The sequence below is a fragment of the Opisthocomus hoazin genome, chromosome 38, assembly GCF_030867145.1.
Source record: "Opisthocomus hoazin isolate bOpiHoa1 chromosome 38, bOpiHoa1.hap1, whole genome shotgun sequence".
Taxonomy (NCBI): domain Eukaryota; kingdom Metazoa; phylum Chordata; class Aves; order Opisthocomiformes; family Opisthocomidae; genus Opisthocomus; species Opisthocomus hoazin.
This window is the reverse complement of record NC_134451.1, coordinates 1,659,857-1,683,076: the sequence shown is the minus strand read 5'-3', so window position 1 is coordinate 1,683,076 and position 23,220 is coordinate 1,659,857. Positions and strand designations below refer to the sequence as shown.

Sequence of the window (23,220 nt, the reverse complement as noted above, 5' to 3'; positions counted from 1 at the left end):
GGGAGGAAAAAATGTCAGAGGAGAAACCAAGAGTCGGGGAAACAAAAGTCCGTGTGTCAGTCAGATGTCCTGGGTGAAACAACCTTAATGATTTAATACCTTAAAAAACAGATCTTCAACAAACCCTCCCAACCCCAGACCTACAAGATCAGCAAAATCTTAGAAACCAGCCGCAGGGACAAGTCCTGATCTTGTCAGTAGCCAGAAATGGTGGGGGGTTGGGGGGGAGGGAAGAAAAATATAGGATGGGGGAGACGTGGGGTACAAGAGGTCCGAGGCGTGCAGCTCAGACTTGGTCAGCCACCAGGACCACGGGGGCTACCAGGTGCTGCCCAGCAGCCACCGCCTTGACCAGGTTGCTCTTCTGCCGCCGCTTGGCCAGCTTGGACTCAGAGGGGAGGTAGAGGTGCATGGCCCATGAGGTAGCACTGATGGTGATGGGCTGTGCTTCCTCCTCCACCTCCTCTTCCTCGTCCTTGTCGCGCTGTGTCAGCTGGTGGTTGACAGCAACGGCCTCTGCGGCGAAGGAGGTGAGCTCTTTGGCACTGCTCTTCCTGCGGGGAGAAAGCGGCTCAGGGTGGGATGCGGGGGGCTGCAGGGAGGTTGGGGGGCAAATATCGGGGTGTCCCCTCGCGCGCATGCCACGCCAGATGGGTCAGGCACCAAAAACACGGCTCCAGCCCGAATCACGTGCTGCAACCGCTGCCCAGACGGCGAGAGCCGCAGCCGAGCAGAGCCGAGAGTGGCTCACTGGGGAGAGGAGCCAGGATTTGGGGGGCTGGAATGTGTCCCCCACCCCCACCCCAGGGCCACCCACGCTCACCTCTACAAGATGATGGGGGTCAGCAGGCTGTTATCCAGGGCATACTGCAACGAAACACAGCCGCGTCAGAGCCGAGCACCCCGCAATGGGGTGTCCCCCCACCCCGGCTTTCGGGAGTGGGGGAGGGGGTAGGGGGGGCAGCAGCACTCACCCCCTGCACCCAGGGGTGCTCCAGGACCTGGGCCGCGGTGAGCCGCTTGTTGGCATCTCTCACCAGCAGACAGGAAATGAGATCTTTGGCCGCAGGGGAGATGTGCGCCCAGTCCTTTTCGGGAAACTCGTACTTCCCTTTCCGGATGCTCTTGAAGATCATTTTCTAGGTGGGGGGGGGGAATAAAAAAGGGGCTGAGCTGGGAGGGGTGCTGCCAAGCCAGTGGCGGGTTTTGGCACTGCCGGGGTCCGCCACGCACCTGGCAGGTGTTGCACATCTCGCCCATGTCCCAGCCGCAGTCGGAGCCGCAGCGTTCCATGAAGGGGGTGTACCCGCTCAGCATGTTGTACAGGAGGACGCCCAGGCTCCACAGGTCGCAGCGCTTGTCGTAGCTGGGCACCTCCTTGTGGCTGTAAAAAGTTTCCACCACCTCCGGGGCCATGAACTCGGCGGTGCCGCACTGCGGGGAGAGGCGGGGGTGAGCCCCAAAGGACAGGGGAGCGATGGGGCAGAGCTCAGAGACGGGGGGGGGGGGTCTGCCAGAACTAAGGGGCTACCCCCTCCAAAATGAGGGTGCAGACATGGCCGCTTCCCGGGTTTGGTCCTGGCAGGGCAGATCATCCCGGCCAGGTTTCCCATCGCCACGCGGGGGATGTCACAGCCCTGCCACCCCCAAAAAAAATAAAACCCTGAAGGGGTACAACACCCCCCCCAGACCCCCCCCGGCACTGCCGCCACCGGGCCGGCTCAGCGGGGCAGCGTCCGTCCCATCGCCCGGGACACGGCGGCGGGGACGGAGCCGGCTCTGCCTGTTCCCCTGCCTGACGCGGGCAGGGCCGCCGCAGCGGGCGCCGGATCCGGTGCCGGAGGAGCTACCGCTGGCGCGAGGCGAGAGCCAGCGGTCCCGTTCCCCCATGGTTCCCCCACGGCTCCCGGGGCTCTGGGGCTTTCCAGCGCACGTGACCCAACCCGCAGCCCGCACCGCCTCGTGACCAGGGGAGAGCAGAGCTGCAGCCAGCAGATAATCACCCCGTAACATAACGAGAGGCCTCCAAACGAGAGGCCTCGCCGGCCTCGGCAGCTGATGCCACCGCAAGAAGAAGAAAAACACCCACACAAGCCCAACCCGCAGTACCCTGCATGGGCTTCCACCCGGCAGGGACCGCAGCACCCACCCCCCTCTGCCCCCGCTGCTGAGAACGGGAAACTCAGGACACCTCAGAAATTCAGGTTCTCCCCCAGGCGGAGGGGAAACGCAGAGGAACGAGGAGGGTGGGGAGGGTGTTTTGGCCCCCACCTCGGCTGTTGGGCACCCTGCGTTGGCCCCCCCCAGCATGTGAGCACCCCGGAAACACCGTGAGCACCCCGAAAACAGTGGGGCACAGGGCAACACCCTGCACGGGGGGGCCCTGCTGCTGGTGATAAGGGGAGCAGGGCTTTCTGCAGGGGGGGGCAGGCTTGGTATGTGCCCCCCCCCAAATGTGAGACAGCTCCTTGCAACACAGGGGCACCCAGAAGCTTTCAGGGTGCCCACCCTGCAGGGGCTGCACCGCACGCAAGCAGCCCCGGCTCCCTCTCACCCGCAACCTGAGTGGGGCGGGGGGGGATCACTGTGGCCCCCCCAGCCCCTCGCCTGACCCACTTCTCCCCGAAAGCGCAGCCTCCGCGCAGCCGCCTCCGCCGGGGCCGGCTGTTGCTAAGGCTCACGGCAGCCCGGGCTCTGCGCCAGCCCCCCCTGCGCTGCCCGGCCCCCCCGCGTTACAGAACCGCATCTCGCCCGCCGCTGCTGAGGGGGGTCCCGCAGCGACGGGAGCCCAAAGCCTGAGGGGGCCCCTCCAGGGACATTCCACCCCCCCCCCCCCCCCATCGACATTATACCCCCCCTGCCCCATGGTCTGCACGCTCACCGGCGAGAACAGCTTCGGGGTGGAAATGGGGAAGGAATCGTCCGTGAATTTGATGCTGCTTGCCAGGTCGAAGTCGCAGATCTTCACGGGGGAGACCTGTGGAGGGGGGAGAGGCGGCCAGTGACACCCCCCAGCAGCCCCCGGGTACTCTCAGCCCCGTGTTCGCGCCCCAGCTGCCGCAGCAGCATCCCCCGCGGGGAACCAGGGCCCCCCCAGCCCCGGCACCACCCCCTGCTCCCCGCTCACCTGGTCCAGGCGCTCGCACAGAATATTTTCTGGTTTTAAATCCCTGTGAGCAATTCCTGGGAGGGGGGAGAAGAGGCAATGAGTGGAAAAGCCTGCCCCCCCCCCAAGATTTCCACAGCAGAAGGTCTGGGGGCGGCACAGGGACCCCTCCCTCCCCACCCCAAATCACCGCCCGCGTCACGGCGAAGGGCACAAATTGCTGCTGGCCCCAAGTCCCGGCCAAACCGGAGGAGCAGGCTGCGCACCACGACAACACGACGCAGCCGGGCCTGACCCTGCGCGCCCGCGGCCGGCACCGGCCCCTGCTCCCCGGGCAGGAGGGGGGGGCAGCACCCCCCGGCTGGGGGGGGGGCATGGCTGCACCCCGGGGTGGCTCGGCTCACCTCTGATGTGCAAAAAGTGCAGGGCGCTGGCGATGTCCCGTACCACCATGCTGGCCTCCAGCTCGTTGAAGCGGTATCTCTCCAGGATGTGGGTCATGATGGAGCCTGCGGCCGGGCGAGAGCAGAGTGGGGGCTCGTGGGTGTTGGGGGGGGCTCCCGCCGCCCCCGCTCCCCCTGCCCCGGCACCGCACTCACCTCCCCTCATCTTCTCAACCACCAGGTAAAAACTGTCCTCCTCCTCGAAGAACTCGATCAGCTGCAGGATGTTCCTGCGGGGACGGTGGCATCAGCCTGGCATCCGCCCAAAAAGATCGCAGGGTCCCCCCCTCCCCGCAGCCCCCCACCCCGCATGGCTCCTTGGGGGAGGGCCAACGGAGGAGAAAATCGGGTTTCCAGCGACTGAAACCACGCGGCTGGGGCCCCCGGCCACATTCCAGCGGGGAGAGGGGCTTCCAGCGCCGGGCCCCGCTCCCTAATGGCTCGCAGACCCTCCTGGCTCGCTCGCCCCGCTCCAGAAACAGCCCCGCTCAGCAGCTCTCCGCGGCGGGACGGCGAACACCGCGGCGGCAGCTCGGCTCGCCCCTCGGCACCGCTCCAACTTGGCCGCCGCGGCCCCTTCGTCATGGTAAGCGGCTCCACGTCGCCTCGGGATGCTCCCGGCGAGGCCACGCAGAGGGAGAGCCGTGCAGGAGGGCGGCCTGCCTGCCGCCCATGGGTGTCTCGAGCGTCAGCCCGGTCTCAGCCCGCGCCCTGTGCCCACCGTGGGGGATGGGGACGGCGGCTGCCCTGCGGTACCTGTGTCCCTGGCACAGATTCAGCATCACCACCTCCCGTAAGACCCTGTTGAAGACTTGGCCCTGGCGCTTGTCGATGATCTGCAAGACAAAGCGGGCGAGACTCAGGGAGAGGCACCGCTGCCGGAGAGGGACCGGGGCCGGCAACCACTGCGCTCCAACTCAGCCGGCGCTGGGGACCCCTGGGGCCGGGCAGAGGCAGGCGGGGGGTGCCCGAAGGGGTTAAGGCAGCAGAACAGGCTGTTCCCGGTGGCGGGGCCAAGCCGCTCCCTCCCGGGGCCCGCGGCCAAGGCGAGCTCCGCGGCCGAGCCCCGGCGCAGCCGCCCCGGCAGCGGAGCACGGCCCTTCGCCCTGCCAGGCGCTGGCACAGCGGGTGCCTGGTGGACGTGCCATGGGGTGAGCAGGGGGTCTCCACCCGCAGGGGAGAGCTGGGTGGTCCCACTGACCCCCAGCCCTTCGGGGCACACTGAACACCCAACCGCCATGCAGCCCTCCCCCTGCCTCAGTTTCCCTGCTTGGGCACCCAAAAGCACCCGGGGGCAACAGGGGAAGCCAAGTGCCCCTTGCGTTTGGACACAGGGCCTGTCCCAGCCCCCCCACGCCGTGACTGGGAGCCTGTGGGGTGCAGGGACGCGCCACCACCATCCCCGACCCCAAAAGCAGCTGGCTCACCCCGACCCCTCTAGTGTTTGCGGGGGCAGAAAGCCCTCCCTGGGGCGAGCGGGGGCTGGCCACCCTGCCACACCACATGCCCCTGCTTGCCCCAAGTCCCTAGACGTGGCGCAAGCGTTAATTTAATCTCGCGTCTGCCCTAATTTACAGGGGTAGGAGCGTGGCTAAGGGGGTTGACCAAGGTCCTGCAGCTGGGCGGTGGCAGAGGACAGCATGCCACCTGTGTGGCCTGGCCCTGCCCCGCTCCTGCCCCTCTCCATCCCCCCTACTCCGTGAAACCGTCGTCCTGTGCCAGCTCTGCACAGCCAGGAGAGCCAGGAGCCCAGGATGTGGAGGGCAGAAGGAGAAACTGAAGGCAGGGGGTGGGCAGGAGCCGGCTCTGCAGCCCCAAGCCCCGCGGAGCTTTACCTTCACTGCGTACTCCTTGTTGGTGATGAGGTTAACGCAGGTCTGGACTCTGCCTTGGGCCCCTTCTCCCAGCACCTCGTCGCACAGCCAGTAAACATCTGGCAGGAGAGAGGGCGCCTGAGCTGCCGGCCCCACCGCGGCACGGGACACCACGGCTGTCCCTGAGCCTGGGGACACCAGGAGGGCCCCAGCCCTGCCGCAGCCCGGGGGGGACCCCTGGGGTCCCTGGGCAGCCCCGCTCACCTTCGAACCTGCCGGAGAAGCTGTTGTTCTTGCTCCTTTTCTTGGTGCTGGGGGTGTCGATGGGCTGACTCAAAGGCACATCTGCGCCGGAGCAAAGCCACCGGTGTGAGTCACCCCCGGCCACCCTGTGCTCCCCCCAGCATCGCCACCCCCGGGGCAGCCCCCCAACGCCTTCAGGGCAACGCAGAGGGCCGACATCCCGGGGTCCAGGGTGAGGGCACCCCCCTGGGTGGACACCCGCAGCTCACCAGGACGGGATGGGCACTCAGAGACGGGCTCCAGGTCATTGGACTTGTCGAGCTCCAGGTCACTGGACTTGTCGAGCTCCAGGTCAAACGCCACCTCGAAGGGATTTTGTTCCTGCAGGGGCCAAGAACAGGAGTGAGACGGCAGCCGCCGGACCAGCCGCCGCCGCCCGCCCGGTCCGGGCACGCAGCCGGGCACGCCACTGGCCTGGGCACACACCCTGCTCGTGCAGGGCACCGGCTCACGGCACTGCTGCCAGAGGGATGCGGCAGAGCCGGAGGAAGAGGAGGAGGAGGAGGAGGAAGGGTTTGACCACGTCTCCTGCTGGGGATGTTGCCGCAGGGTCATGCCTCCGCGCCAGCAGCCCCAGGCCGGCACGCAGGCGATGATGAGAGGGACTGGGGCTGCGCGTACCAACCCAGCTCCGAATCTCCACCCTGACCTGAACTACAGCGAGGGGGGGAGGAAGAAGAGCCACAGGGCAGGACGGGCTCCGGAGCCACCGCACCACGTCCTCCCGCCTCCCCGCAAGGTCACGGGGGGCCAGAGCCCACTCAGCGCCGCTCCGGTGAGCGCCGTGCCCGTGGCTGCGTGACGCCCGTGACCTGGCAGGATCGGGCCCCGCTCCCAACCCTCCCTGCACCCCGCATGGGTGATGGGTGTGGGAACCACTGCCTCCCCCACCCCAAACCCAGCGCCTCCGCCCCCAGCACCCCAAAGGGGACATGGGGACCTTCAGCCCCCCCCGAGCCACCCCACCGCGGGACGGGGCAGTGCCGGGGGCACCCGGCCGCGAGGCGAAAGGGCCCCATCCTCCACAGGGTTACGAAATCTGTTTGGGTGGAGGCAGCAGCTCCCGGCGGCATTCCCCAACCCACCCCGGTGCCCCGGTGCCCGGGCCAGCTGCCAGCCCCAGCGCGGCGCGGGAGCAGCCAGCCCCGGCCACCGCCACCAGAAACAGCCCGAGAGCGCCTGTTTGCTGCCAGGGCGGCTCTCGGGGGGCCGGGGGGTCCCCATCGCAGTGCGGGGATGCCAGGAGCATCCCCCCCAACCAAGCACCACTCCTGATGCCTGAAAACGCTCCTGCGCAGCGTTTGGCCAGATTCCTCCCCCCCGCCCCCCCTAAAAAAAGACAGTATCAGGGTTTGCGGAGTGCGGTGTCACCCTCCAGCCCCCCCCAAGGCCCCCATGTCACGGTGGGGACGAGCGGCTCGGGCCCAAGGCCCTGCACCGTGGGCAGGATGAGGCCTCCCGGGGGGGCCCCAAGGGGGTACAGGGGGAGAGGGGGCCCTGCCCGCTGCCGCAGCACCGGCGCACAAAAGGTTTGGGGGATGGGACACACAGGGCAGACGCTGCGCGGTGGCTGCGGCAGCGCATCCGAGGTGTCCCCCGTGTCCCCCCCGTCCTGGTCCCCAACCACCCGGGGTGGGGGGGATGGAGGGGGGGCCCAAACCCCAGCCAGAAGTCCTCAAAGCAGGATTAGGTGTCAGCTAAAATAAGCCGGGCAGGTTTCGGGTGAGCTCCCAGCATCCCTCGCAGCCCCTGGAGACAAAGTAAACAAAGCTCCCATGAAGACGCCCGGCTGACGAGAGCCAGCGTTTGGGGGACCCAGACCCCCCCCCTCGCACCCCCCTAGCGTGACAGCGCCCGGGAGGGACAGGGGTCCTGGTGCCCCGGCTGCAGCCCCCTTACCAGGATCTGGCCCTCGCACAACAGGTCCTGGGCTGGGCCCGGCAGCCCCCCAGCCCCTGCTCACAGACGTGCGGTGAATGGGTGCAGCTGGGGGGAGGGACATGCAGCCCACCCGCTGACCCACCCCACGGGGGACACCCGTGGGAGCTGCAGCGGGGTGAGCAAAGCCTTGCTGAGGGGGGGAGGGGTGTGGGGGGTGTCTGACCCCCCCTCGGGGAGCACACCCTGAGCCCCCGGGGCAGGGGGACAGGTGGGTCTTGCGGCCCGGGTTGGGTGGCAGCACCCTGGGCGCTCCCCTCCCTTCTCGGGGGTGGGGGGAAGGGGGGAGGTCGCTGATGTGTGTCCGTGCCCCCCCCTACCCCGGGCAGAGGATGCGGCGCAGAGCGCTGCAGAACGCAGGATCCGGCCGCAGCAGACCTGCACCCCAACCCCGCACCCTTCCGTCCGCCCCCCAGAGCACCCTCCCCCCCCTCCGGAGCATCACGGGGGCGGGGAGCACCCCCTTACCTTGACGGAGCGGTGGAAACCGGGGTTCTCAGATTCCTTCTGCACCATCTTGCTGCGGGGAGGGTGCAGGGAGAAACACGGGAGGGATGCGGGGCAGGAAAAAGCCCAACCAACCAACCAACAAAAGAAGGAAAAAAAACCGGGAAAGGGGGGAGGGATGTGGAGGAGCGGCCAGAGACATCGGGGGGGTGCCAGGGGTGGGACGAGACCTGCGGAGAGAGGAGCCCGGGGGGCCGGGTGTCAGGAGGCCCGCACGGAGCCCCCCCGGTCCCAAAACCCCCCCGGCGCTCACCGGTCCCGCAGAGCCGCCGCTGCCAGGGGTACCGCAGCCCACCCCACTCCACATCGCTCCGCACCGCCGGGAGGGGACGCTCCCCTGCCCCCCCCCCGGGAGCTTTATGGCAGAGGCTCCGCCCCCCCGCCCCGCCCCCGCCATGTGACACCGCCCCCCGGGAGGACACACCCCCACCCCACCCCCCGCGCTACACCCAGGGGCGGGGACCCCCCCAGCCCCCCCCGGCTGCACCGGGCGGGGTGTGGAGAGCCCCAGGGACACCCCCCAGTGTCCCCCCCCACCCCAGCCCACGCGTGTCACGAGCGGGGCGGTGCTCAGCCGCGAGGCCTGCGCGCGGCAGGGGGTCACAGCACAGCCCCCCCCCCGGCCCCACCCCGGCTGGGTGGCACCGTGGGAGCCCGTCACGGCGCGGGTGTCCCCTCTCCCCTCCCCCCACCCCACGTCTTGCGTGACGCCGACCCGGGCTGAGAACGCACGCGCCGAGCGGCGGCGCCTCGGCCAATGGCTGCGCATGATGTCACCGCCCGCGCTGCCTATTGGCTGCTCGCCCCCTCCCCTCCCGAGCCACCATCGCCCCGCCCCCCCGAGCCCCGCCCACGCCGGGCACCGCGTCACGCTCCGCCCCCCTCCCCGCAGTCCGGGTGTGCCCCCACCCCCCAAAGTGCCGGTGGGGCCCCAGTGGGTGGGTCGCGACCCCCCTAGGCCCCCAAATTCCGCCCTCTCGCAGCCGGGGCAATCAGCGCCCTGCTCCACATTAGCGCTAACGAGGGCGCCCCAATTAGCGACACTCCTCCTAATGCACCCCAGGATGCCATTGGCCTTCTTGGCAGCCAGGGCACGCTGCTGGCTCATGGTCACCCTGTCGTCCACCAGGACACCCAGGTCCCTCTCCACACAGCTGCTCTCCAGCAGGGCCGCCCCAGCCTGTACTGGTGCCTGGGGTTGTTCCTCCCCAGGGGCAGGACCCTGCATTTGCCCTTGCTGAACCTCATCAGGTTCCTCTCTGCCCAACTCTCCAGCCTGTCCAGGTCTCGCTGAATGGCAGCACAGCCTGCTGGTGTATCCACCACTCCTCCCAGTTTGGTGGCATCAGCAAACTTGCTGAGGGTACACTCTAACTCTTCATCCAGGTCACTGATGAAGGAGTTAAACAAGGCTGGGCCCAGTACTGACCCCTGGGGCACACCACTAGTTACGGACCTCCAACCAGACTCAGCGCCGCTGATGACAACTCCCTGAGCTCTGCCATTCAGCCAGTTCTCAATCCACCTCACCGACCACTCGTCCAGCCCACACTGCCTGAGCTTCCCTAGGAGGATGTGATGGGAGACCGTGTCGAAAGCCTTGCTGAAGATGAGACAGACAACACCCACGGCTCTCCCCTCATCTACCCAGCCAGTCACGCCATCGCAGAAAGCTCCCTGCACGCTCCTGGCCTGTCTGCACACTCACTGCACGCTTAATGCACACTTACCGCGTGCTCCTTGCATGGTCACTGCTCACGCTCCACGCTCACGACTTGCTCCCTGTGCACGCCTGGCCTCTCTGCACGCTGCCTGCACGCTGCCTGCACACTCAACTGAACCACGGAACCACGGAATGTTTGGGGGTTGCCAGGGCGCTCTGTGAGTCACGGAATCACGGAATGTTCGGGGTTGGAAGGGACCTCTGGGGTCAAGGGGTCACGGAATGTTCGGGGTTGGAAGGGACCTCTGGGGTCACCCAGTCCAACCCCCTGCCCAAGCAGGGTCACCCAGAGCAGGCTGCACAGCACCGCGGCCAGGGGTGTCTTGAATATTTAAAACTAAAATGAGATGTAGAAAGGCAACGTTAAAAGCCAGGGTGTTCTGGAAAAACAACAAAAAGAGACTAGAATAGAATGGAAGAGGAAGATATGAACGTTGACAAGTGAAAAACCAACAGAGATTAGGGAACAAAACAAAAAATATACTGAAATACAAGGACCGCGACCTAAAAGAGAGATTTCGAAAGAAAAGCTATAATACTAACGACTTAAGGAATGACACAAAACTCTTAAAGACAGCGATTTAAATATCTTACACTTTAAATGAACCTTGAAATAGGGAGGAAGATTCAGGAAACCAAGGAAAAAACTAAAAACTGAGGGCAGAACACGAAAAAAGACATAGCAAGGCTATGCAAAAATCTAAAGATCTACAGCAAAACTAGCAATACCTACAAATACAGGCAATGATTTCAAAAACTTAGCCTTCAGTAAGATCTTAATAGGGAGGAGGATGAAGGAACTCAAGGCAAATACTAAACAAAAGAGTGGCAGCAGACTGAAACAGCTGTGGAAAGACAATGCAAAAAGCCAGCATAAAGACGCAAACCAAGACAGAATGACTACAATAGATAGGAAGACCAAGAAATGAATAACTATAAGTGAAAAAAACCACAGATTAAAGAAACAAAGGAAAAAAAATACAACAATACAGGTAAGTACTAAGGAATGACACAAAATTCGTGAAGAAAACCAGATTTGAAAGCCTCAGACTTCACACAAACATTAAAATAAAGAAGAAGATGAAGGAAGTAACGGGCAAAACTTGTAACCCTTGGCTTCAAAGTAATTCCGGTGCAGAAATACAATGTAGAAAGCAAACCACTCTGGAAACCCTTCGACTTAGAAAGAAAAGTGAACTAGGGAGGAAGATTAACAACGTCAAGGCAAAACCTAAAAACCTGAGCGCAGCACAGTAACACAGACATAGCAAGGCTATGCAAAAAGCTAAAGATCTGCAGCAAAATAAGCAATACGTACAAATACAGGCAATGATTTCAAAAACTTAGCCTCAATAAGATCTCAATAGGGAGGAGGATGAAGGAAGTCAAGGGAAATACTAAACAAAAGAGTGGCAGCAGACTGAAAGACATCTAGAAAGACAACGTAAAATCCAAGGCTCTTAAGGTGCCAGTATTTAACATCAATGTCTCTGTATTTCAAGGTCAGGGCTGCAACCGTTCTGCTGTCTGTGCATACCAGTGAGAGATGACCTGCTTTTCACCCGCTCAGGCACTGCACCTACACTTAGTCACAGATGTAGACGTATGTTTTCCCCTCCAAGATGTAATAGACAACAGGGCACTCTTTAAGTGAAGCTACATAGCAGTTCTACTGATTTAAATACAAAAAGTTTTCTCCTGTGGTACATTCACCCACAAGAACTTTAACACCTCTTGATAGAAAAAATAATAAGAAACATGAAACTTTAACAACCTAGCTTCAGTGGGATTTTCTCGTTTTAGTTTTAACAAAGCAGCTGTGTGGAAGTTGCAAGCTGTCCTTATAGGTTAGCAAACTTAGCAAGGACAAGACAGTGACAAGAGCAGGAGCTGCGACCAAGAACCAGCGAAAACCAGCTTTGCAGTTTTGCAACGAGATAGAATGAACCGAGTATGCGCAGTGCCCCGGATGTAAGTCACGGGCAAATGAGGAAGACTACCGAAAGAGATGAAGTAACCACCAAAGACCACCAGAGACCACCCGGGAGCTGTAATACACCTGCGTAAAGGAGAATGTGAATAGATTCATACGCTCTCGGAAATATAACGATTAATATGCATATTGTAGTTCTATTTAACCCGAAATTAAAGGGTGTTTGGCACACACGTTTGGAGGAGAGATCCCCCGTGTGCCTGGTGCCGTAATAAAGGATACCTGGTTAACAGTATACATTGTACTGTTAGGTTATTACCGGATTTGTGAATCACTCTAACCAGCATTTTCCTTTTTGACTAGAAAATGAAAATCTTCAACAGCAGATAGCCCTGAATTTAATATTAGTCAAATCTGGACCAAATACAGGGTGTGCGTTATGATATGACACAGATCTGGACTTGACTCTTCAAAGCAATCATGCACTAAGGAAAATTTTGGGTTGTTACGCAGAGTTTTAACTAGAGTCTTGGCAACCAAATTTGGGACATGAAAGGTATTAGCACTACAGTGCCACGTGCAGTAAAGAAAAATGCTCTTGCAGTTCAATTCCAACGCCGCATCCTCAATCAAATTGAAGCTGCTGTGTTTGAGGAACATGGGTGGAAATCTCACCTGCCACGCTGCAGTGACGCTGGAGCATTTCTTCACCTTGTAGTCTCTTTCCTCAGGCGTCGTGAATCTCTCCCAGAGTCTGAGGCAAAGCCCATGCATTTCTCCTGTTTGCAACAGGGGATGTCTGAGCCGTCACATGGTGGTTTGTTGTGGGGCACCACTTGTACCCTGGATTTGCCTTCATAAATGCATCCCTGTAATAGAAAGAAAAGGAAATCTTCCAGTCAGGTCACTCATGAGAATGGACTATCCACAGGGCAACAGAGTGCACTGCTTGTAATGGGATTTAAGACCGTAAAGAAACCTTCAATAGCTTGATTTTTAACAGTTTAATGACATGTTTAGATTCTGACTGCCAACACAACCGAACAAAAGAAACAGGATGATAAGAAGAGTTGTATTTAAAAAAGCGAGGTTTCTCTTTACCCACCTGACGGTCTATCACCCAGAGCAGGCTGAAGTTCTGATCCTGCAAACTGCTCCCCACTGCTTCTCTGCTCACCTTGGCAAACAAGGACAGCTGTTCCCATTCTTTTGCAGGTACAATATTTCCAGATGTACACTGCAGTTTGAATGAAATGAAGACATACATTTAGCAATACATGCAGAATAATGCTCCCAGACCAGGCACAGAAAAAACCCCCACGACCAGGATCACCTCATTCTCAGCAACTTTGGATACATCATCCCCGTGTTCCCACCAAAATGTACCACACTGCATCAAATCAACCAGGAAAAAAAATCTTCAGGTAACGCTGACCCACAGACACGCTGTATCTTCAGAACAGGGCGGCTGTAGGAAAGCTGCACACTCGGGGCTGCGACCCCTCTCCCCTCACCCCTTTTCTCTCTCCCTCAGCCCGGGCTGGGAGCTCATCTCACCAGGGACGGACACCAGGGAAGGACACCAGCCTCACCGAGGGACAGGGAGGGGAGAAGGGAGCAGAGGGAAAGGCAACGCAGAGAGGAGCAGCTCTGCCTTCCCTCGCTCAGCCCACAGCCCGCTGGTGCCTGTGCCCAGGGGCCCCGTCGCCGTCCCCTGCCACTCCCCAGCTCTGGGCTCACCCCCAGGGCTGCCCCGGCCGGGCCCGGCTCCAGCAGGGAGCTCCCCCTCGCCCCCCTGGCGCAGCCAGCAGGCAGCAGAGCCCCCATTGCCCGCCCCAGGGCCCCGCTCCCCTCACGGGCAGCCCCAGCCCTCACCTCAGCCGGGGCCTGGACTGGATCCTGTCCCTGCCACACCAACATGGCCACCCAGCAGCCCCTGACTCGGGCCTACAGCTCCCAGCATGCCCCAGGAACCAACATGGCCACCCAGCAGCCCCTGACTCGGGCCTACAGCTCCCAGCATGCCCCAGGAACCAACATGGCCACCCAGCAGTCCCTGCCCCGGGCCTACAGCTCCCAGCATGCCCCGGGAACCAACATGGCCACCCAGCAGTCCCTGCCCTGGGCCTACAGCTCCCAGCATGCCCCGGGAACCAACATGGCCACCCAGCAGCCCCTGCCCCAGGGCAGGCCCCAGGACTACACCTCCCAGCATGCCCCGGGCTGCCCCCCCCACACCCTGCCTTCCACCCTCTGGAAGCCTTTTCTTTCTTTCGTAACAGCTGAGCATTTAACCGAGTAAATCTCAGAGGTGCTCTTGTTTCTTCTCAACAAAGCAGCCATCTCCATCTGCTCCCGTCTGCCAAGCACACATCCAGTCAGGCCAGGAGAGCACGGGGTCCCATCTGCTCCCTGTCCCTCACACAGCAAGGAGGGTGACAGCCACCAGCCCCTGTGAGCTGACAGCTCGCCAACAGCCACCGCGCAAAGGGACACAGCCCCTGCTCAGACACCACGGGCCTCTGGAATGGCTCTCCAGAAAGGTGCACAGGAGAGGGACAAAAGCAGGACCAGGTATCTGCACGATCAGAGCAGAATGAGGAAGCCAAGAGCGTAACTTGCAACACTCCAAAAGTGAGAAAAGACACCAAACTCTTCTGAGGATGTCACATCATCTTGGCAGACCAGTGCCAGTGCCTGCATGCCAGCAGGACCCAGCAAAGTCTTACTCCTGAGATTTTCACCATCTGTGGTGGCAAGCCCCATGGGCAGGCCTCATTAGCCATATCCTCAACAGCTTTAATTGACGCCTCCAGCCCTTGGGACAGACAGACAGATGAGAGGCTGACCGAGGCTGTAAGGAAGAAAGAACCCCATGCTACGTCTACATCACCAAACGTCTCCAGGCGCATCAGACCTCAGCACGCTTCCCAGTTCCTCACAGCTCTACTAGTTATACCCGTAAATGTAAAATTTCCACTTACCAGAGTGCCTGTAATTAAACTAAAGTAGATCCTTGCTGTTTTGAGAAGATAGGAATGCTCTAAGATAGAGAGATTCCTAAATAATTCTACTCCAGACAGCTCGGCCTTGGGAGGGCAGATGCACCAAGCTACAGAGAGAAAGAGGCACCAAGAGGGCAACAAGACCGGGGCAAACAACCTGGAAGGACACGGGACACTGATCTCAGAACTGGGTTTGCGCAGAAACAAAGGACAATGAGCGGACACTGTGATGAGGAGTATGAGCCTTCATCTTAGGACACCCAAAGGCCACCCGTGGATGATAACAGACATGTGTGAAAGACAACACCACGTGTTAATGACTTCTTGGAAAACTCATGAATATGCTAAGCATTTCTCAGAAATATAATGAATATGTATACTGTGATTGTATTTAACCCGAAATGACAGGGTGTTTGGCATGCAAATACCTGCTTAATAGCCTTCTGGCTATTGAGTCTTCAACCCTGGCTTGTCATGGCATCATTTCGCTACTGCCGACATAACGACTTTGTCTCTCTCTGTCTTTTCTTTCGTAGCACTGTCCATTGCCAACAGCAGCCTGCTGCAAACTCCTTCCCGTAATTTCGCTCACTGACTGCAGTCGTGTGTGCATACAGACAGGACCCAGTAAGGAGTGGCACAGCAGGGAACGGGATTTTTGCCAAACTTGACAAAGACACCCTGTGAAAATGACATCCCTTCTGTCTGAGAGAGCAAAAACAGCTTTAGTAGCGGGGCGGGGAGGGGGGGAAGCTGAAAGAAGTTCTGTAGCATTTTTCAGTATTTTCCCTTGGAACAAACTGAATGAAATCAAGGTGCAATCATGCCTTGTGACTTTGGCCAATGAAATCCATTAAAAATTTAAGGAAATAGTTTATACTTTAAAAAAAAGCAACAACCAAACCAAACACCACAGCTGCATTTCTAGCAATTACTGGAAATCTGCTGACATAAATGTTGCACATTGCAAAGCTAAAGCACAGCCGCACAGAGCTGTTTGGTGGTTGGAATAATCACCAAATAATAGAAGAAGAGGAGAACATTTTGCAACTTCCAGAACTACAGTTGATTTGGATGGAGTCAAGAACTAAAGCAGCCACAACAGATGAAGGACATCATGTAACATCCATCATGTAACACATGCAAAAACTTTAGTTACTGAGACTCTGGTTAAAAACTGGGTGCAGGCATGACACATCCCTCCACTGCTGCTGAAACCGGAGCTCCATCACTGCTCCAGGGTTTCCACCGTGTCCCTAAACACGCGCTCCTGCACTTCACGTTGGACTTATCCAGCTGATAAACGATCCAGGACCATAAACCCAAACAGAAGGAACAAAGAAAAGTGTGAATTTTAGTGGAAGATTTCTGATTTCTCTTTCAGCTGAACATCAGATGCTTCCGAAAAGGAAACGCTGGGGCAGACAGCCCTGTTAGAAGAAACTGACCTCCACAAATACAAACAGTGACGGCTGCTGGCAAGCTTCCGTCGGATGAGTCGCATCAGACTGCGATTACTGGAGGAAACCTGGAACAGAGAGAGGGGAGAAAAACACCTCTGTGTTACCCCAACATCATCCTCTGAAGGAACTGTGTCCCATGGGACGCACTCGTTAACTGTCACAGCACATGTCACTAGCAGGCACATGTCAGCTCCTCGTTTTATTTCATGTTCCTGATTTCTGCGCTGCGTTCCTGTGCACTGTTCGGACAAGCTTTAGAGAAAGTTTTACAAGATTTTACATTACCCAGGGAGGTAAAATCATTGCAATATGTGGATGATTTATTGGTAGCAGGGGAAACTGAAGAGAGAACTCAAGAAGCCACTATTAAATTGTTAGATTTCCTAGGAGAAAAGGGATTGAAGGTGTCCCGATCAAAGTTACAGTTTGTAGAACAGGAGGTAAAATACTTAGGGCATTGGCTGAGTCAGGGAAAAAAGAAGGTAGATCCTGACAGGGTATCTGGAATCCTATCCTTAAGACTTCCACAAACTAAAAAGGAAATTCAGCAAATATTGGGATTGTTAGGATATTGTAGACCGTGGTTTGAAAGCTATAGTGAAAAGGTGAAATTTCTATATGAAAAATTAACTGATAACCAGCTTAAGTGGTTTACGGAAGATAATCAGAAATTTGAGGAGATAAAAAAGGCATTAATACAAGAACCTGTATTAAGTCTCCCAGACCTAGAAAAGCCTTTTTATCTTTTTGTGAACACATCAAACCAAACAGCATATGGGGTTCTTAATCAAGACTGGGCAGGAATCAAAAAACCTGTGGCGTATTGTTCTAAATTACTGGATCCAGTAAGCAGAGGGTGGTGGCCTGCCTGTCCCCAAGCTTTAGTCGCTACAGCCTTATTAATAGAGGAAGCTAGAAGGATTACCTTTAGTGCTCCTTTAAAGGTGTATACCCCACACAATGTTAGGGGTGTTTTACAACAGAAAGCGGAAAAATGGTTAACGAATAGCCGGATTCTAAAATATGAAGCAATACTAATTGGCTCCCCTGACTTAGAACTGAAGGTGACCTCGGCTCAGACTCCAGCACAATTCCTGTTTGGAAAACCATCAGAGGAATTACAACATAACTGTTTAGAGGTAATTGAGACCCAAACTAAAGTGAGGCCAGATATAAGGGATACTGAGTTGGGGAAAGGAGAAGCACTGTTTATAGATGGCTCCTCCCGAGTGGTGGGAGGACAGAGAAAATCAGGATATGCACTAATTAATAAGGACCTAGAACCAGTGGAATCAGGACCTTTGAGTCCATCATGGTCAGCTCAGGCTTGTGAATTTTATGCCCTATGTAGAGCCCTGGAATTATTAAAGGGGAAAAGCGGGACTATATTTACAGATTCTAAGTATGCATATGGGGTGATCCACACCTTTGGGAAAATTTGGGAAGAAAGAGGTTTAATCAACACTCAAGGGAGGAATCTTATACATCAGGAATTAATAGCAAGAATATTAAGGGCATTAAGAGAACCAAAGGAGATAGCAGTGGTACATGTGAGAGGACACCAAAAGGGATTAGATTACTGAACCAGAGGAAATAATTTAGCAGATAAAGAAGCCCGGGAGGCAGCCCTGAAGACTCAGGTTGCTAAAATTAGTGTAATACAGGGGGACACCAGCGAAGAAAAACGAGAGGGAGAAGGAAGGAGATTTACCCTGAGGAACACACAAGAGAAGATACGAGCCAAGTTAGAACAGGGAAAATGGACACTGCCCGATGGGCGAGAGATGCTGCCAAAAGCCTATGCCAGGCAAATATTGGAACGTTTGCATGCACACACACACTGCAGTACAAAGGCGTGAAGTGATCATTTTCTTAAACAATTCGGCTGCATTGGGATTTTTGAAATAGCAAAACAAATTACACGAGGCTGCTTAACTTGCCAGAAGATAAATAAGAAAGTGTTTCAACAAGCAGCCACAGGGGGGAGGAAAAAACCCTGCCTACAGACCTTTTGAGAGGGTACAGGCTGATTTCACCGAATTGCCTGAAGTAGGAAGGACAAAATATCTATTGGTAATAGCAGATCTCTTAACACAATGGGTAGAAGCCTATCCTGTAGCAAGAGCTATGGCACAAATGGTGGTAAAAATCTTATTAGAAAACTTGATACCCAGATATGGAATAATCCAGTACATTGATTCAGATCAGGGCACACACTTTACTTCTAAAATAATAAAATTGTTATGTCAGTCATTAGGTATCCAGTGGGAATACCGCACTCCGTGGCACCCACAGAGCTCAGGGAAAGTAGAATGAATGAAACAATAAAACAACAATTGGCAAGATTAATGATTGAGACTCAAATGCCTTGGACAAAATGCTTACCATTGGCACTTTTGGACATAAGAACTAAACCACATAGTGAGACTGGATTATGGCCATATGAAATGTTATATGGTATGCCGTATTCTCAGGGAATGCCTTTAGGGAATAATGTCATTGAGGATCATAGTATCCAAAAATACCTAATTACTATTGGGAAAAGATTAAAAGAATTAAGAGAGATTGGGATGGTGGCCCAAACACCACCTTCAGGATTTGCAATTCATCAGTTCGAACCAGGAGACAAGGTTCTAATAAAAGCATGGAAAGAAAGAAACTTATCTCCCCTCTGGGAAGGACCTTTTCTTGTTTTATTAACTACAGAAACGGCTGTGAGGACTGCTGAAAAAGGATGGACACATGTGTTGCGAGTGAAAGGTCCAGTGAAGGAGTGGAAAATAACATCTGAACCAGCAGAAACCAAGCTAACCATCAGACAAACCCGAAGAGGCCTTCATCAAAGAATATAAGTTAAGTTCCTGTGGGAATCTTACTGTAATTACTCCTGTAAAAATTTGTCAACGGGGAGATTTTAAATGCATACCTATTAGGGGAATCAACAACAGAGATCAATCAGTCCCCAAAGAGAACTACAGGTTGTCCGCAGTATACACCAAATTTTTACATAGCATACGAATTGGGAAGGAGGTAACCGTCACCTTCATTTGAGTCCTCGAAAGAAGGAGAACACCCCTTAAATTAAGGAAGAGGACAAGACCAGATAGGGAACTGGGGTTGCGGCTTGAAAGGTCTGCCAAGGGCTGCAATCCCTTCGGGCTGTGACCGCCGATCACTATGGCCCTTACTGGACCTCTTCTAGTCCTACTTGGGGTGAGTTCCTTAACGCAGGCTACAGCAAACAACGGCAGCCAATGTATGGTTACTCCTAGAAGGGGATGGGTAAGCTCCCACGCTTTGGTTTGTCATACCATCTATGATTGTAAAGGCCAGAAAATGGGAGGCTGCATTCATAACCAAACCCGATATGCCTGATGCAAAGAAGGAAACAGAACCATATGCTATGATCCAAAAGAACTCCCTTACCGATATGGGGTAGAAATGAGGACAAATTCAGAAGAGGGTAGATTAATTGGAACAAGTAAGATTATAGATGACTTGAGTGCATCGGTATCGATAGTTTTTGATGCATGCGACATTATAGATGATGATCCAGATACTCACTGGGGACCTCTAGAATGGAGACGGTATTATAGTGATACACCAAAATACATCTGTCCTGGTCGCCGTCAATGTCACATAAACCCTGATTAGGTACCAAGTCGAACTGCGAGACATCAGTCGGCACACCGATGTGGAAGGAGGGGATGGTCCTGTGTCTGTTGGGATACTGCCGGCTGGGGATATGACAGCCTGTGTGGGGATTTACGAGCTTCGATCACAAGGGTGCAAACAGACAGTGATTGTACAGCCAGTACCTGCAATCTGATAAACTTAACTCTTATAAATTTAGGAATTTGGAAACAGAGGAAGATAACTAAAATTGGGCTGAAGATAAATGGGCCTGGAGAAGATCCTGGTGTAGTTATTAATATTGAAATAAAAGGAAACACGAAAGAATCAGTACAACATAGACTGCTATTTAACTCCTTTTATAACGAAATAGAAACAGGGGTGAAATATGAGATTCCCACAGTTACTAAAAATCTATTTATAAACGTTGCTGAAAACATTGCTAAGTCATTAAATGTAACTAATTGTTATGTTTGTGGCAGAACAAATCAAGGTGAACGATGGCCATGGGAAGCTATGGAGAGTGATGCCCAGTGACAGGACAAGGGGCAATGGGCACAAACTGAGGCACAGGAAGTTCCGCCTGAACATGAGGAAGAACTTCTTCCCTCTGAGGGTGACGGAGCCCTGGCCCAGGCTTCCCAGGGAGGTTGTGGAGTCTCCTTCTCTGGAGATATTCAAGACCCGCCTGGACAAGGTCCTGTGCAGCCTGCTGTAGGTGACCCTGCTTCGGCAGGGGGGTTGGACTAGATGACCCACAGAGGTCCCTTCCAACCCCTACTATTCTGTGATTCTGTGATTCTGTGAGAGCAACATAAGTGATCCGCAAGTACGGAAAACGATGGGGAAGGGTAATAGGAAACAACAATGGGCACTTCAAACGAGTATAATTGGAAGGAGCTGTTGGCAAAATCTAAAAGACAAAGGAAGACAAGTAGGTAACTTGGAGTGTGAAGGAGGTTACCTATGGAATGAAACTCAGAATAACTGGGATAAATGGGGAAGCCGACTGGAAATGAATAATCAATTTAAAAATTGGACCAATGGGACAAACATACCAAACAGTTGGCCAGCTCCTGAAGGACATTATTGGATATATGGCAAACTACCCTATGCATATTTGCCAGAGAATTGGGCAGGATCTTGTGTGTTAGGGACTATAAGACCCATTTTTTTCCTATTGCCCATAAATCGAGGAGAGCGACTAGGAGTCCCAGTGTATGCTGAAGCTGATGAGCTAAGGAAAAAGCGCCAAAGACGGAGCCCGCAAATTGGAAAGATCATTATGGCCACCGGAGAGAATCATTGCCTATTATGATCCAGCTACGTGGGCTGAAGACGGATCCTGGGGCTATAGGACCCCAATATAGATGCTTAATAGAATAATTAGATTGCAAGCTGTAGTGGAAATAGTTGTAAATAAGACTGGAGATGCACTTGGACTAATTGCAAAGCAAAATACCAAGATGAGAACTGCTTTGTATCAAAATCATTTATCTTTGGATTATTTGTTAGCACAAGAAGGGGGAGTTTGTGGAAAGTTTAACCTCGGTAATTGTTGTTTAAAGACTGATGATGAAGGAAAAGCTGCAGATGAGCTTCTAACAGAAATGAAGAAAATTGCACATGTCCCAGTTCAAACTTGGGATGGAATCAATCTAAGAGGATTATGGGGAGAATTTATGGGCAGTGATTGGCTTGTTAAAATTGGGATAGTTGTGTGGGGGGTGTTTGGAGGATTGTTAATAATTCCATGTTTAATACCTTGTTTTACTAGATTAATACATTCAGTTATACAAGGAATGCAGATATCTGTGGTACCTGTCGACCCAGAAGCAGGGAAAGAGAGAGTCCGTTCCCTGATGATAATAAGAACAAAAGAAGACCCAAAATTAATACCAATTCGGCAAAATATTGACCTGATTGGGAATGAAAAACACGAATCAATACCATGAAAAAGGAAATGGGGGACTGTGAAAAACATTCATCTGATTCGTGTCAATATGAAAGCTAGGGCAGCATGATAAGATGTGATTTTCTGTCTTGCCTACCCTTGTATAACCACAGACTGAAAGAAAACAGTGGTCTGGGTAATAGACAGTGTTTCTGTATCTTGCAAAGTTGCCTGACAAATACCTTGGTATAGGGAGATATGTTATGCTGTTTAGAAAATCAACAAAACCAACATCTTCTGGAACATTTTGTCATGCTATGTTCCCAGTTTAAACCAGTTTCGTTGTTACATAGTGTTACATAAGAGAAGCCCATAGGGCACACGGGTAAAGCCCAGAACCTTTGCTATGAATATGTATTAGCGACAACAAGAACCTATGGGAAAGTCCAGAACCTTCTCTATGAATATGTATTAGGAACAAGGAGAACCTATGGGAAAGTCCAGAACCTTCTCTATGAATATGTATCAACAGACCATATATAAACTGGAGACGGGAACTGGACAGTGTGTGTGTCTTGGTTGAGCAGAGACCCCTAGCACTCCCAGGGCTGTTTGCTTGCCTTTATTCACCTAATAAATTGGATACTTAAACTGAAACGCTGTTTGGGACTACCTCATTTATCACAACGTGATGAAATAAATAAGGATGATTTGTGTTGTGGCAGTAGCCAGAGGCTCAACTCAGGACCAGTGTAAAGAAACACAGCTACAGAAATAAGAGGGGATAATATGGATGGCGCAGAAATCTGCGTGGGGCACTGCTGCCTTGGTCCTGTGGGATGGGACAAGGTGGTTGCTACAGCGTCCCCGGACCACAGCAGCAGCGATCAGCAGCGCATTAGACAAAAGAAATAAGGTCAAAGAATAGTGCCATAGGGGAGACTTTAACATCCCCAAAATAAATCCGAGAACAAATGCTCCTAAACATGGCACGGCGCTGTTATTTCTGGATCTGACAGCCAACGGATTTCTTGGCCAATAAAGCACTCGCCAAAAGGCGGCACTGTTTTAGACGGGTAATCACAAGCTGATAAAATGCCTACCCACACTAATAACCTTGGGTGGAGGAATCGGTGGGATTGAGCCGGTGTTAGATGAAAGCCGACCAACTACAGGTCTGGAAATAAAGGGTCTTGGCTGCACAAGGGTGAGCTACGAGCAGCTGGCATGAAACCGGTGGGACCGGAGTGCTCAGAGTTTGATGGCAGGGGACACCTGGTGTTGCTTTACTTTGTAGAGGCAAAGCAAAAAAAACCAGATCTGGAATACGTATTCCAAGCAAAAGACAGGAATGCAGAGGTAGCTCGTACCTGGCTGAGCAGCTCATCTCAAAGGGTTTATGCCAAGACTAAACGAAGCTCCAAGGAGGACTGTGTGGCAAAGGCAGACACATCTTGG

At 54.9% G+C, this 23,220-nt stretch overlaps 1 protein-coding gene across 1 annotated transcript; it reads right to left on the bottom strand.

Annotated features, from left to right (window-relative positions):
• Positions 1–291: 291 nt before the first annotated feature.
• On the bottom strand, positions 292–8,146 carry LOC142365375 (MAP kinase-interacting serine/threonine-protein kinase 2-like). Its single transcript, XM_075446112.1, has 13 exons — positions 8,073–8,146; positions 5,876–5,987; positions 5,628–5,708; positions 5,385–5,482; positions 4,306–4,385; positions 3,706–3,779; positions 3,511–3,615; positions 3,128–3,183; positions 2,882–2,977; positions 1,234–1,434; positions 975–1,139; positions 824–867; positions 292–554 (listed from the first exon to the last, which is right to left on the bottom strand). Exons 1-12 carry the CDS (start codon positions 8,118–8,120, stop codon positions 826–828), a joined length of 1,158 nt encoding a protein of 385 aa, XP_075302227.1. The 5' UTR covers positions 8,121–8,146; the 3' UTR covers positions 292–554; positions 824–825.
• Positions 8,147–23,220: the final 15,074 nt, after the last annotated feature.